At 34.8% G+C, this 14304-nt stretch overlaps 1 protein-coding gene across 3 annotated transcripts in view; it reads left to right on the top strand.

The window, feature by feature from the left end:
- PIEZO2 (piezo type mechanosensitive ion channel component 2) overlaps positions 1 to 14304 on the top strand; it is a 459581-nt gene that overhangs the window by 144497 nt on the left and 300780 nt on the right. For all 3 annotated transcript variants that reach the window (XM_069468281.1, XM_069468280.1, XM_069468279.1), the window contains exon 3: positions 10306 to 10431. In XM_069468281.1, the coding sequence (XP_069324382.1) occupies positions 10306 to 10431 (126 nt within the window). The remainder of the gene's footprint in view (positions 1 to 10305; positions 10432 to 14304) is intronic.

Below are 14304 nucleotides of genomic sequence, written 5' to 3'. Positions count from 1 at the left end.
ACAAGGGAAACTAGAGAATGCCTGTAGACAAATGGAAATAAAAACACAACATACCAAAACTTATTGTATGCAGTGAAAGTAGTGCTCAGAGGGAAATTTATAGTTGTAAACAATTCCATTAAAAAAGAATGATCTCAAATCAATAACTTAGACAGTATAATTCTAAGTAATGACCTGCAGAAAGGCTGTACCAATTTCACCCTACTAGCAAAATGTTGTTTCCTCACCCAACAACTCAATATTATGATTTTTTCAAATTTTTGCTAATCTAATGGGTGTAGAATGTCAGCTCATATATGTTTTAGTTATAATTTGTCCATAATGGCTTTTAGCTTCTCTGTATAAACATATTGCCTGATCAGGTTTTCCTTTGTAGGATGCTTACTTAGATGTTTTACCCACTTCTCTGTTGGTTGACCTGTCTTGTTTTTGATATACAGGAGCTCCTTATCTATTCTAAATATTAATCTTGCGTACATTTTAGATGTCATCTGTTAATATTATTTATGTTGGCATTTGTTGAATCTCCAAATTTAATGCAGTCAAATCCATCTTTATTATTGTTATTTTTGCCTTATAGCTTATGTTCTTGGATATTGTTTTAGAAGATAATCCTCACTCCAAAGTCACAAAGTTATTTTCTCTTTTCATTGATTAACTCTAGAGTTTTATCTTTCACATTTAGGTCTTTATTCATCTGGAGACTACCTTTGTGTTATCCAGCATTATTTTTTTTCTCTATTTATTGAGCTAATTTTTGTCTTCTAGATAGCCTATTCTTTTCTTTTTATTATTTCAACTACTTTATTGAGGTAAGATTTACATAGAAAAAGCTGTACATGCTTAATGTATATGTCTCTATGAGTTTTGGGGATAAGTACACACACATGAAACCATCACCACCATGAAAGCCATAAACATCCATCATCCCCCAAGGTTTCATCCCTCCCCCTTTATTTTTTTTATTTTTATTTATTTATGTATTTATTTGGAGACAGAGTCTTGCTCTGTTGCCTGGGCTAGAGTGCCATGTGTCAGCCTAGCTCACAGCAACCTCAAACTCCTGGGCTTAAGCTATCCTTCTGCCTTAGCCTCCCAAGTAACTGGGACTACAGGCATGCGCCACCATGCCCAACTAACTTTTTCTATATATTTTTAGTTGTCCAGCTAATTTCTTTCTATTTTTAGTAGAGACGCGGTCTCGCCCAGGCTCGTCTCTAACTCATGACCTCAAGCGATCCTCCCACCTTGGCCTCCCAAAGTGCTAGGATTGCAGGTGTGAGCCACCTCACCTGGCTGCCCCTTTATTATTTTTAGTGTTTTTTGTTGTTTGATTTTTTGGGAGGTAAGAAAAGTTAGCATAAGATCTATATCCCCTTAGCAATTTTAAGCATGCAATACAATATTGCCAGCTATCAGCACTATGCCATATAGTAGATCTATACTATATCCAGCTTTCCCAGTACTTTATATGGAAGAGACTCTCCTGATTGTGTATTCTTGGAGATCTTAATTGACTGTATATTTTGTGGGGTTGTTTCTGGGCCTCTCTTCTATTCCAGTCATCTATGTGCCTGTTTTTATGCCAGAACCAAATTGCTATAGCTCTGTACTAAAATTTGAAATCAGGAAGTGTGTTATCTCCAGCTTTGTTCTCCTTAAGATTGGTTTGCCTATTTAGGGTCTTTTGTGGTTTCATACAAATTTTAGGATAGTTTTCTCTATTTCTGTGAAAAATGCTATTGGAATTTTGATAGGGATTTCATTGAATCTCTAGATCACTTTGGGTAGTATGGATATTTTAATAATATTAGTTATTCCAATCCATGAACATATGATATATTTCTATTTATGTGTACCTACTTTAATTTCTTTCATGTTTTATAGTTTTCAGTGTGCAGATCTGTCACCTCCTTTGTAAATTTATATCTAAGTATTTTATTCTTTTTGATGCTATTGTAAATTTATACAATAAATTTGTATATTTGCTTTCTTACAAAACACAGCTGATTTTTATAATTTGATTTTATATCCTGCAACTTTACTGAACTTGTTTGTTAGTTCTGATTTGTTTTTTGTTTTTTTTTTTTTTTTTTGGTAGTCATTAAGGTTTTCAATACATAAGGTTATATAATCTGCAAACAGGGACAACTTAACTTCTTCCTTTCCAACAGGAGTGCCTTTTATTTCTTTCTCTTGCCTAATTGCTCTGGCTAGGACTTCCAGTACTGTGTTGAATAGAAGTGGCAAGGGCATGAATCCTTGTCTTATTTCTCATCATAGTGGAAAAATTTCTAGCTTTTCACCATTGAGTATGAGATCAGCTGTAATATTATAACATATGGTTTTTATTGTGTCGAGGTATACTTCCACTATACCTAATTTTTGAAAGATTTATCATGAAAAGATATTGAATTGTGCTAAATGCTTTTTCTGCATCTATTAAGTTTCTAATCTTAATTCTTTTAATGTGGTGTTTAACAGTTATAGATTTATGTATATTGAACCATACTTGCAATCCAGAGATGAATGCCACTTGATTTTGGCATATGGTCCTTTTAATGTGCTGTTGACTTCAGTTTGCTAATATGTTTTTGAAAACTGTTGCATCTATATTCATCAGGGATGTTGGCCTGTAATTTTCTTTTCTAGTAGTGTCCTTTTTCTGGCGGGCATAAGGGTAATGTTGGCCTTATAGAATGAGTTTGGAAATGTCCCCTTCACTTTAATTTTGTGGAAGAGTTTGATAAGGATTGGTATTAGCTTTTCTTTAAATATTTGGTAGAGTTCACCAGTGAAGCTATCTGGTTCTGTGTTTTCTTTGTTAGGGGAGTTTTGAGTACTGTTTGGATCTCCTTCCTCATTAATGATCTATTCAGATTTTCTATTTCTTCATGATTCAGTCCTAGTAGTTTGTATGTTTTTAGAATTTTGTCCATTTCTTGTAGTTATCCAATTTGTTGGTGAATAGTAGTCTAGTGGTCATAGTAGTCTCTTATGACCCTTTGTATTTCTGTGGTATCAGTTATAATGTCTCCTTTTTTATTTATAACTTTATTTATTTGAGTCTTCTCTCTTTTTTTGGTAGTTAGTCTTCACAAAGGTTTGTCAATTTTATTTACCTTTTCAAAAAAACAATTCTTATTTCAATGATCTTTCATATTGTTTTTCTCTTCTCTAATTCATTTATTTCTGCTCTAAACTTTATTTTATCCTTCCTTCTGCTAACTTTGGGCTTAGTGTTTTCTCCTTTTTCTAGTACCTTGAGTTGTAAAGTTAGGTTGTTTATTTGAGATATTCAGGTATTTTTTAAATATAGTCTTTTCTTGCTATAAACTTCTCCCTTAGTACTGCTTTTGCTGCTTCCTCTAAGCATATTGTAGTTGTTGTGCTTCCATTTTCATTTGTCTTCACATGTTTTGTATTTCCTTCTTGATTTCTTCTTTGATCCATTGGTGGTTTTAGGAATGTCACTTAATTTCCCCATATTTGTGAATTTTTGAATTTTCCTTCTATTATTAATTTCTAGTTCCATACCACTGTGGTCAGAAAAGATTGATATGGTTTCAGTCTTATTAGACTTGTTCAGACTTGTTTTGTGGCCCAATATATGCTCTGTCCCAAAGAATGTTCCATATGTGCTTGAGAAGAATATATATTCTGTTGCTGTTGGTTGGAATGTTCTGTATATGTCTGTTAGGTCCAGTTAGTATATAGTGTTGTTCTAATCCATTTTTTCTTTATTTATTTTCTATTTATATGATCTATCCATTGTTGAAAGTGGGATATTCAAGTCCCCAGCTATTGCATAGCAGTCTATTTCTCCCTTCATTTCTGTTATTAATTGCTTTATATATTTAGGTGTTCTGATGTATGCATATATATGCACAATTATTATATCTTCTTGACAAATTGATTGCTTTATCTTTATCTCTTGTGAGAGTTTTTGACTTAAAGTGTATTTTGTCTAATACAGAAATAGCCATCCGCATTTCTTTCTGTTGCGTGGAATATCATTTTCCATCCCTTCATTTTCAGCCTATGTGTGTCTTTAAAGCTAAAGTGAGTCTCTTATAGGCAATGTATAGTTGTATCTTGTTATTTTTATCCATTCAGCCACATTATATCTCTTAGTGGGAGAATTTAATCCCTTTACATTTAAAGTAAATATTCATATGTAAGGACCTATTATTGACATTTTGGTAACTATTTACTGACTGTTCTGTAGTTTCTTTGCTCCTTTCTTCCTCTCTTGCTATTTTCCTCTGTAATTTGATGATTTTTTTATATTGATATGCTTTAATTCCTTTCTCTTTATCTTATGTGTATCTATTAATAGTACAGTTTTTGTGTGTGATTATGAGTCTTACATAAAATATCTTATAGATATTTTAAGTTTATAATAGCTTAGCTTCAATCACTTACAAAAACAACACTTTTACTTATCCCATTTTATGTTATTGATTTACTCCCCCATTTTATTTGTTGATGTCACAATTCACATCTTTTTTGTTTGTATCCATCAATAAATTATTGTATAATAACTATAGTTATTTTTAGTACTTTTGTATTTAACTTTTATATTAGAGTTCTATATGTTTTACATATAGCCATAATAGTATTAGAGTATTCTGAATTTGAGTATAAAATTACCAAATAGTTTTATATCTTCATATGTTTTCATGTTGCTGATCAGTGTTCTTTCCTTTTCTTTTTTTTTTTTATTTCAGGATATTATGGGGGTACAAACATTTTGGTTACATGTTATTACTTTGCCACATCCAAACCATGATTTGAGGCATGCCCTTTTCCCCCCTACAACGCTCAGCGCATCCATTGGTAGTGAGTTTACCCACCCCCAAGCCCCCTACCCCCAAAGAATATTATTACTGTGTGAGCACCTTAGTGTTGATCAGTCAGTGCTAATTTGATGGTGAGTACATGTGGTGCCTATTCTTCCATTCTTGTGATACCTCACTTCGGAGGATGGGCTCAAGCTCTATCCAGGAAAATATAAGAGGTGCTAGATCACCATCGTTTTTTGTGGCTGAGTAGAACTCCATGGTATACATACACCACATTTTATCAATCTAGTCATGTATTGATAGGCACTTTGGTTGTTTCCACATCCTTGCAATAGTGAATTGTGCTGCCATAAACATTTGAGTGCAGATGTCTTTATTACAGAATGACTTTTGTTCTTTCATTTCATTTTGAAGAGCTCCTTTTAGCATTTCTCATAAGGCATGTCTAGTGATGATAAATTATCTTAGCTTTTGCTTGTCTGTGAAAATATCTCTGTTTATTTCTCAATGACATCTTTAGTGGGTATATTATTTTTGGTTAGAATTTTATTTTTCCTTCAGTACTTTGAATATATTGCCCCACTCTCCCTGGCTTACAAGGTTTCTGATGAGAAATACACCGATAGTCTGCAGGTGGTACCCTTGTACATGACAAGTTGCTTTTCTCTAACTGCTTTCAAAGCTCTTTGATTTTGACTTTTTTTTTTCAGCTTATTATGGGGGTACAAAAGTTCAGGTTATATATATTGCCTATGCTCCCCCATCCCCCTGAGTCTGAGCTTCAAGCGTGTCCATTCCCTAGACAGTGCACATCACACTCATCATGTAGGTATGCACCCATCCCCTCCCCCCACCCCATCCCCCTCAGTCAGAACTTCAAGCGTATCCATTCCCCAGACAGTGCGCATCGCACACATCAAGTAGGTATACACCCATCCCCTCCCCCCAGCCTCCACCTCTGTCCGATACCCAATTGGTGTTATTCCCAAATGTTCACTTAGGTGATGATCAGGGAAACCAATTTGCTGGTGAGTACATGTGGTGCTTATTTTTCCATTCTTGGGATACTTCACTTAATAGAATGGGTTTTGACTTTTGACAGTTTAATTATAATGCTTCTCTGTGAAGATCTCTTTATACTCAACCTATGTAGAATTCTTGGGGCCTCCTGGACCTGTATGTTCATTCCACTCTCCAGATTTGGGAAATTTTCTTCCATTATTTCTTAAATAAGCTTTTTTCCTCATTGTCTTTCTCTACTCCTTCTTGGACAGCACAAGGTGTATATAAGTTCACTTTGATGATGTCCCGTATCTCATAGGGACTTTTGTTTTTTTAACTCTCTTTCATTCTCTTATCTTCTTCTTGTTCCTCTACTGGATAATTTCAAATGGTTTATCTTTGAGTTTGCTGGTGTTATTTTGCTTGATAAAGTCTGTTGTTGAAACTCTTTATTCAGTTTTTCAGTTAAGACATTGTATTCTTCAGCGCCAGGATTTTTATTTGGTTTGTTCTTATGGTTTCTATCTCTTTATTGAAAGTCTCAGTGTGGGCCGGGCGCAGTGGCTCACGCCTGTAATCCTAGCACTCTGGGAGGCCGAGGCGGGTGGATCGCTCAAGGTCAGGAGTTCGAGACCAGCCTGAGCAAGAGCGAGACCCCGTCTCTACTAAAAATAGAAAGAAATTATATGGACAACTAAAAAAATATATATAGAAAAATTAGCCGGGCATAGTGGCGCATGCTTGTTGTCCCAGCTACTCGGGAGGCTGAGGCAGGAGGATCGCTTGAGCCCAGGAGTTTGAGGTTGCTGTGAGCTAGGCTGACGCCACGGCACTCACTCTAGCCTGGGCAACAAAGTGAGACTCTGTCTCCAAAAAAAAAAAAAAAGTCTCAGTGTGTTCATTTTTTTTAAAAAAAAATTTGTTTAATTGTTTATCTGTGTTCTCGCTCACTGAACTTCAAGATGATTATTTTCAATTATTTCTCAGGCAATTTGTTGATCTCCATTTCTTTGAAGTCAGACGCTGGAACTTTATGTTTCTTCCTTCGGTGGTGTCATAGTTTCTTGATTCTTCATGTTCTTTGAAGACTTGCACTGATGTTTTAACATTTGAAGAAGTAGTCACCATCTCGAGTCTTTACTGACTGGCTTCGGGCTAGAAGGATCTTCACTAATGAGCCTGGTTAGATATTCCAGGGGTCTCTCAGACTTTGTCTATGGGTGCCCCTGCTCTGCTTTTCTTCTTCCTTTTTATGGGGGAAGTACTAAGATCTTGTGCCTTTTCTCTCTCAAAACCAGGCCTGGTACTAACAGCCTCCAGTTTATTTTCCCTAGGGCAAGGCCCTGACATGCTCAACGTTGTGCATTTTCTCCCTTACCAGAAGAGTCAATCCAGATGTGAAGATCTCTACCTGATGTTGATATTTGTGTGTTACCTGAAGGAGCTTGTGTAGGCCATGCCTGCAGATGGACAAAGTGCCGTCCACAGAATGCGGGGCACAGGGTGCTGAAGGGGTGCATCAGTTGATCATGGGGGTCCTCTGGCAAGTCATCTTATGGGGTTCAGTGTTGGGTCTTGTGGCGGAGTCCATCAGCTGGTTATTAGGGTTTGTGGGTGGCTGTTGAGAATTGTGTACCAGTTACTATTCACTCTCGTCTTTTCTTCCAGCTCCTAGGCTTATCCCTTCAGTGTTCTGGGTGAGGCAAAACAGAATGGGCCTCCTGGGTAGTATCCTGTAAGAGTGGGAAAACTGGGTGCTCACATTACTCTTGCTTTCTCCAATGTGAGAAACTGAAGGCCAACCAGGCCTCTCTTGGCACCAAGCTGTGCCACCTTGGGAGAAACGTGACATGGATTAAATGAATCAACTTTTCTTACCCTCTTCAGTATGTTCACTCTTGGATTTTTTTTTTTGTTCCTTGGTGGTGCTCAAAACTTGAACAGTCTCTGGGGCTCCCACAAAAGTATTCTTGTCCATGGATAGTTGCCAAAATTGATGTTTCTGTGGGGAAATGAGAGCTAGAACCTCCTATTCTTCCATCTTGCTGATGTCATTCTTATTGTTTTCCTGTTAATTTGTAGGGTTGACTTTGATATTTATCAAGTTAATGTAAATAAATTTGTATGTTTCTGAGCAATATATGGTATTCCATTTGACGACTTTTTCCCTCCATAGGAATCTTAAGGTGTTTGTTTTGTTTGTTTTAACTTAGGGATTTGTAGCATACTTAATGTCTGTTAGGACAGCAACCTCACCTACTTTAATCTTATTTCTAAAAATTTCAAAATTGACATGGAAATTCATAGGGTTTCATTATTCCAAATATATTTTAAAATGTTTATTGAAATTTTCAAAGAATATTTTCATAAATATATATATAGAGAGAGAGAGAGAAAGAGAGAGGGAGTGTCTCATTCTTTTGCCTGGGCTAGAGTGCAGTGGTATCATCATAGCTCACTGCAACTTCAAATTCCTGGGCTCAAGTGATCCTCCTGCCTCAGCCTCCTAGTGTGCCACCATGCCCAGCTAATTTTTCTATTTTTTGTAGAGACAGGGTCTCGCTATGTTGATCAGGCTGGTCTCAAACTCCTGTCCTCAAGTGAATCGCTCACCTCAGCCTCCCAAAGTGCTAGGATCTCAGGCATGAGCCACCACACACACTTGGCCTTTTATATACTTTGAAATATGTTGTTGAAGGTGTAAAAGTTTTTGTTGGGATTATATTTGAAATTGTATTGAATTTTTTACTAAATTTGAGGGAAATTGACATTTTATCATATAAAGTCATGTCATCAGGACTGTAACAGATATTTTTATTTATTTATATCTCCTATTTGTTTTTCTATTTTTTACAATTTTGTCCATAAGGTCTTGTGAACTCTTTTGTAGGTTAATTCTTAAATACTCTTATCAGTCAAGTTTCAGCTAGAATACCAGTACCCATAGGATTTACAATATATGTTTTTCCATGTATGATTTATTACAAGCAATTTTACTTACACAATTGATTATGTGAGCTGGCTAAAGCAGTTCACAATCAATAGGATAGGCTATCAGAAAGGGAAAATCATGGGAACCCAAAATTCATGGCACAGGCTAAAGTTATTCTCCACAGGTAACAGAGTTTCTTTTCTGTCACACACACACACACACACACCCCCCCCCAAACACACCTCAGCCTGGTTTTCAGGCCTTCCAGCTGATTGAATCAGGCCCTCGCAGATTATGGAGGATAGTCTCCCTTCATTAATGTCAGTTGATTCTGGCCTTTAATGACATCTGTAAACTCCTGGCAACACCCAGATTAATGTTGGTTCAATAACTGTGGCTTATAGCCTATCCTGTAGCATACTTGACGCATTGACAACACCATTACAGTACAATTTTGATTGCTAACAAAGTTGTCTCTTATTTTCTATTTGATTATTGCTAATATAGAAGAGATAAATTGATTTTTCTAAATCATTTTCTAAATTTTTGTATTGGCTCTAATAGTTGATCTGTGGATTCAGTTTGGCATTCAATAGTGATGATGATATCATCTGAAAATATTAATAGTTCCTTTTGTCATATTATCTGCAAATAACTCTAGTTATTAAGACTCTTTATTCTTTTTATCTTATGGCATTGGCCAGTTCACCCAGTAATATGTTAATTGGTGGCAATGATATGTCTTTGATTATTCTCTAACAGTGGAAGGACTATGTCTAAAATTCTACCGTAAACAGGATGTTTGCTTTAGTTATGTTATAAATCATTTAAGAATGTTTCCTTCTATTCCTAGTTTTCTTAGTGTTTTTAAAATTATAAATAGGTTTTGAACTTTATGAATTGTTTCTTCTGTATCCATTGAGAAAGTCATGATATCAGGATGCTAATGTGTAAATTACACTTATGGCTTTGTTAATGTTAACCATATTTGTTTTTCTGCAATAAACCCTTGCTGATGCATTATGATGCATTATATTTTTACTATGCTATTTCAGTTGTTTATCCTTTTTTTGTAATTTTTGTCAATGTTCATAAGTAAAATGGGTTTATACTTTTCTAGACTTACTTAATTTTGAAATTAAAGTTATTCTAACTTCATAAAATGTTTTAGACAGTTTTCCTTCTTTTTCTACTTTCTGGAACTATTTTTATCAGATAGGGGTTATCTTCCTTCAAAATTGGCATCACTTCTTTATAAAATTTTCTGGGTCAGGGCCTTTTTGTGGTTCCACTGCAATATGTCATGTAATAAATAGAAAAGCATCTTTAGTTTACAGTGAATTTTTAATAAATGTAAAGCCAATTATATAATGTTACAAAGGAATAAGGTAGTTTTTAGGTATAGACTAATAATTAAAGGAATAATTATTACACTACGTATATTTTGAGTCAGTCTACATAATAGGTTGTACAGAAACATGTTCTATGTGGAACTATACAAGAGACAGAATGAGTGTGTTTGATCTTAAGTTCTCTTATAGAATCTCTGTGCTTTTCATCTCCTAGGACATACGGGACGGTTACTAAAGTCTCTGTGCTTCACCAGTCTTTCCTTCCTGTTGCTGCACATCATTTTCCACATCACATTGGCTAGCCTTGAAGCTCAACACCGTATTGCACCTGGTTACAACTGTAAGTATTATGGTGTTTTCTTTTTCATATTATGTATGTGCATAATAAAGCTACATGTCAACACACTCATGGAAATTTTTGGTCATTTGGAAATCCAGTGTAGTATAGGTACATATGAAGAAGCTTTGCCGTGGAAAACTGGGTCATGAGATTAAGTTTATTCATGAATCTTCAACATGTGTTAAATGTCAGGTCCCTATCTGTATGTAGGACATAATCATTGGGCTTAACCTAAAAATCAAGATTTACGTACCGTTTTTGCAGCTTATGATACAGCTAGTAAAAAAAGACATGTATAATTTTCTAACATGATACATAAGAGTACAAAAGTTGAATAACTTTATATGGTTATATGACAGTGACATAAATCCTATTATTAATATAAAGTATAACGTAAAATTTCTGATGATTTTATAGGAAAAATGAAATGACACATACAGTTTCTTTTTCAAATTAGAAATTCTTTATTGATATTTATAGGGAAATAATGCATCTTATATTTTGAAGTTATTATCTGAAAAAGTATATAAAAAGTATATAAAACATATATAGGTTTTATCTGGATAGTATCTTTCCAAAACTTACCTGCCATTGAATAAATCATGCTTCAGTTAGGATGTGTGATTGTCACTTGAAAAAACAGAGCACTTCAAGTGGAGGGAATGCAGTCCATATGTTTTAGGTTAAGGTTTCTTTAGAAACCCTAGGATATTTGAAATAGACTGTAATAACAATTTTAACTTGTCAGTTTTTCTTTGAAGAACCCATTTGTGGGTTTGAAATTTCCTGAACTTTCATAAGTGCAAGTACAAGTAACATGAAGTAAACCTACCCTTCCTTGTAAAATAAAAAGATCAAAATTCTTCACTGATCAAAGAGTGTAACTTAAATATAGTAAGGGATTCTGTAGTAGAATTCATATTCATAAATAATCCATTATCCCTCACTGCATAACTTTTAGATATATACACAGCTAAAGTTAGTGTTTATTTTGGCCACTTAATATTACGTTCAGAGTTCTTTTGAAAATAATGCCTATCAAAAGATAGGCATTTTTAATTCAAGATCTATTATTTAAAGTATGGTTGTTTTTAAAATTGATATATAATTTACATACCATAAAATCCACCCATTTTTTTTTTGGCTTAAACAACAGAAATTTATTGTCTCATAGTTTTGGAAGCCAGAAGTAAGTCTGAAATCAAAATGTTGCAGTTGGTTTCTTCTGAGAATTCTGAGGGAAACTCAGTTCCAGAGAAGCCTCTCTCCTGGCTTCATGTAGCTTTGGATGCTCCTTTGCTTACCAATGGCATTCTTCCTTTGTCTACAAATCATTTTTACCTCTGAAATTCACTCATTTAAATTATACAGTTCAGTGGTTTTTAGTGTATTCCAAAGATTGTGCAACCATCACTGCTAATTCCAAAACAGTCATCACCTCCAAAAGAAACCTTGTACCTATGAATAGTTATTCTCCATTCCCTTCCCAACCATCCTTAGGCAAACACTAATTTACTTTCTGTCTGTATTATAATAGGTTTGACTATTCTAGATATTTTATATAAATAAAATTATACAATCAGTAGGCTTTGTGCTGCCTACTTTTTTAGCATAATATTTTCAAGGTTCCTTCGTGTTGCAGCATGTATCAATACCTTATCTCTTTTCATGGCTGAATAATATTCAATTGTTAAGATGTAGTTTTAAGGTTTGATACAAACCAACCTCATTCCATTATTAAAATATTGATAAAGCATAATGTTTAAATAATGGCATTTTGGTTATGTTATAGTGATAAAGAAGATTTATTATATTTGGCCATGTTCACATATTTTTGGACTTAGTAGAAATGTTAGCAACAATATTTTATAGTGCTTCTTAACCAGAAATCCTTTGGGTATCTCTTAATGAGGCACTCCCAGGACCATAAGGAAGAATTTTATAACCATAGGCTTTGTCCAAATAAAAGATTTTTTAAAAAAATAATGAGTTCTTCATAATTAGTAGTATTTCATTATAGGATACATTACAACTTATCAGACTTTACAAATTTGAGTTTATAAATATATGTTACTCATTTCTGCAAATAATTTTAGGTTGCTGAGTGATATAGGAAGGACTGCACTGGAGGGTATTAGAATAAGATGTCAAATTCATGTGTACCATGGAGTTCTGCTCAACCACAAAAGACAATGGTGATCTAGTACCTCTTGTATTATCCTGGATATAGCTGGAGCCCATTATACTAAGTGAAGTATCACAAGAATAGAAAAACAAGCATCACATGTACTCACCATCAAATTGATATTAACTGATCAACACTTAGGTGCACATATAGTAGTAACGTTCATTGGGTGTCAGGCAGGTGCTGGGGGCGAGGAGGGCATGGGTATATATACATCTAATGGGTGCAGTGCGCAATGTCTGGGGGATGGACACACTTGAAGCTCTGACTTGGGTGGGACAAAGACAATATATGTAACCTAAACATTAGTACCCATGTAATATCCTGAAAAAAAATATTAAAAAATTTTTTTGAAAAAGAAAATAATTTATGTGGTACCCATCTATCCATCTTGTTTACCTTGCCCATGTGTTTCAAATGGTCCAATATTGTTGGAATGGTAACATTAAACCTTGCTGCTAATTCATGCATAGGTTGGGATGGATTCGTTTCCACTACAGCTTCAGCTCATCATTATCCACCTTGGTCTCAGGTCACCCACATGGCTCATTTTCAAGATTAAAATCACCAGAATGGAACTTACCAAACCATTGATGTGTTGTATGTTCATTAACCACATCTTTCCCAAACACTTTGTTGATATTTCAAGCTGTCTGCACTACATTTGTTCCATGAGGGAAGTCATATTAAAAAATAAGATGAATTTTTGACTTATCCATGATTTCACAAAAATTGCTCTAAAAAAAATCTCAAAGATAATCACAAGCCAAAATGTGCATTTGACACAATGAGGATGTACCTTCACAATAAAAAAAAAAGAAGTGTCAAAGTGAAATACCAGAGATATCAACTGTCAAACTTGTACTTAAGGAAATCAGACATTCCATACTTAACCTAATATTATACAGAAGTCTACATTTCCCAGTGGTGAAGGGAGAAGGCCATTTCAGGTATAGTCAGAGACAGCCTCTTGACATGCCTCTTCCTAAGGATTCCTCCTCAATCTTGAGGAGCTAGGTCTGCCTTTCCTAACCTCATTTCCTAAATATTTGGGCTTCTTGATACCATGGTATTTCCATGTCTGTGTCAAAAATATTTTCATTCAGCCTGAGCAACATAGGGAGACGCCATCTCTGCAAAAACTAAGAAAAACTAGCTGGGCATGGTGGCATGTGACTGTAGGCATATGAGCTACTAGGGAGGCTCAGGAGTAGACCGCTTGAGCCCAGGAGTTAGAGGTTGCAGTGAGCTATGATGATGCCACTGCACTCTAGCCTGGGTGACAGAGCAAGACTCTGTCTCAAAAAACAAAACCAAAAAACAATATTTTCATTTATGCCCAAATGTCCTCTATTATTCTTTACTGTAATATAACTTCAACATGTCAGAATCTAATATGACATCTTCCTTTTCCTTTTCTTGATGTCCCCATATGAAAGCTCTATTCCACAAAGATCCAATTTTAATGGAAGTTATAGTAGTAAACTTTATTTCTACAGAGTTAAATTCCAATTTGAAGTTTATTTCTATAAAAAGTTAAAGTTCCAATTTGAAGTTCCTATATTTTTGATGAAGTAACCACTAGAGAAGGGATATGTTAAAGATTGAATTAAGAAAGAAATTTGAGTTTTTTACTTCCAGCCACAGGCACCTTAAAGGTGAGTTTATAGAAATCATAAATTTCTTCT

This window comes from Eulemur rufifrons, chromosome 5 (genome assembly GCF_041146395.1).
Source record: "Eulemur rufifrons isolate Redbay chromosome 5, OSU_ERuf_1, whole genome shotgun sequence".
NCBI classification, from domain to species: Eukaryota; Metazoa; Chordata; class Mammalia; order Primates; family Lemuridae; genus Eulemur; species Eulemur rufifrons.
Note: the sequence above shows the minus strand (reverse complement) of the source record. Positions and strands in the feature narration are given on the sequence as shown.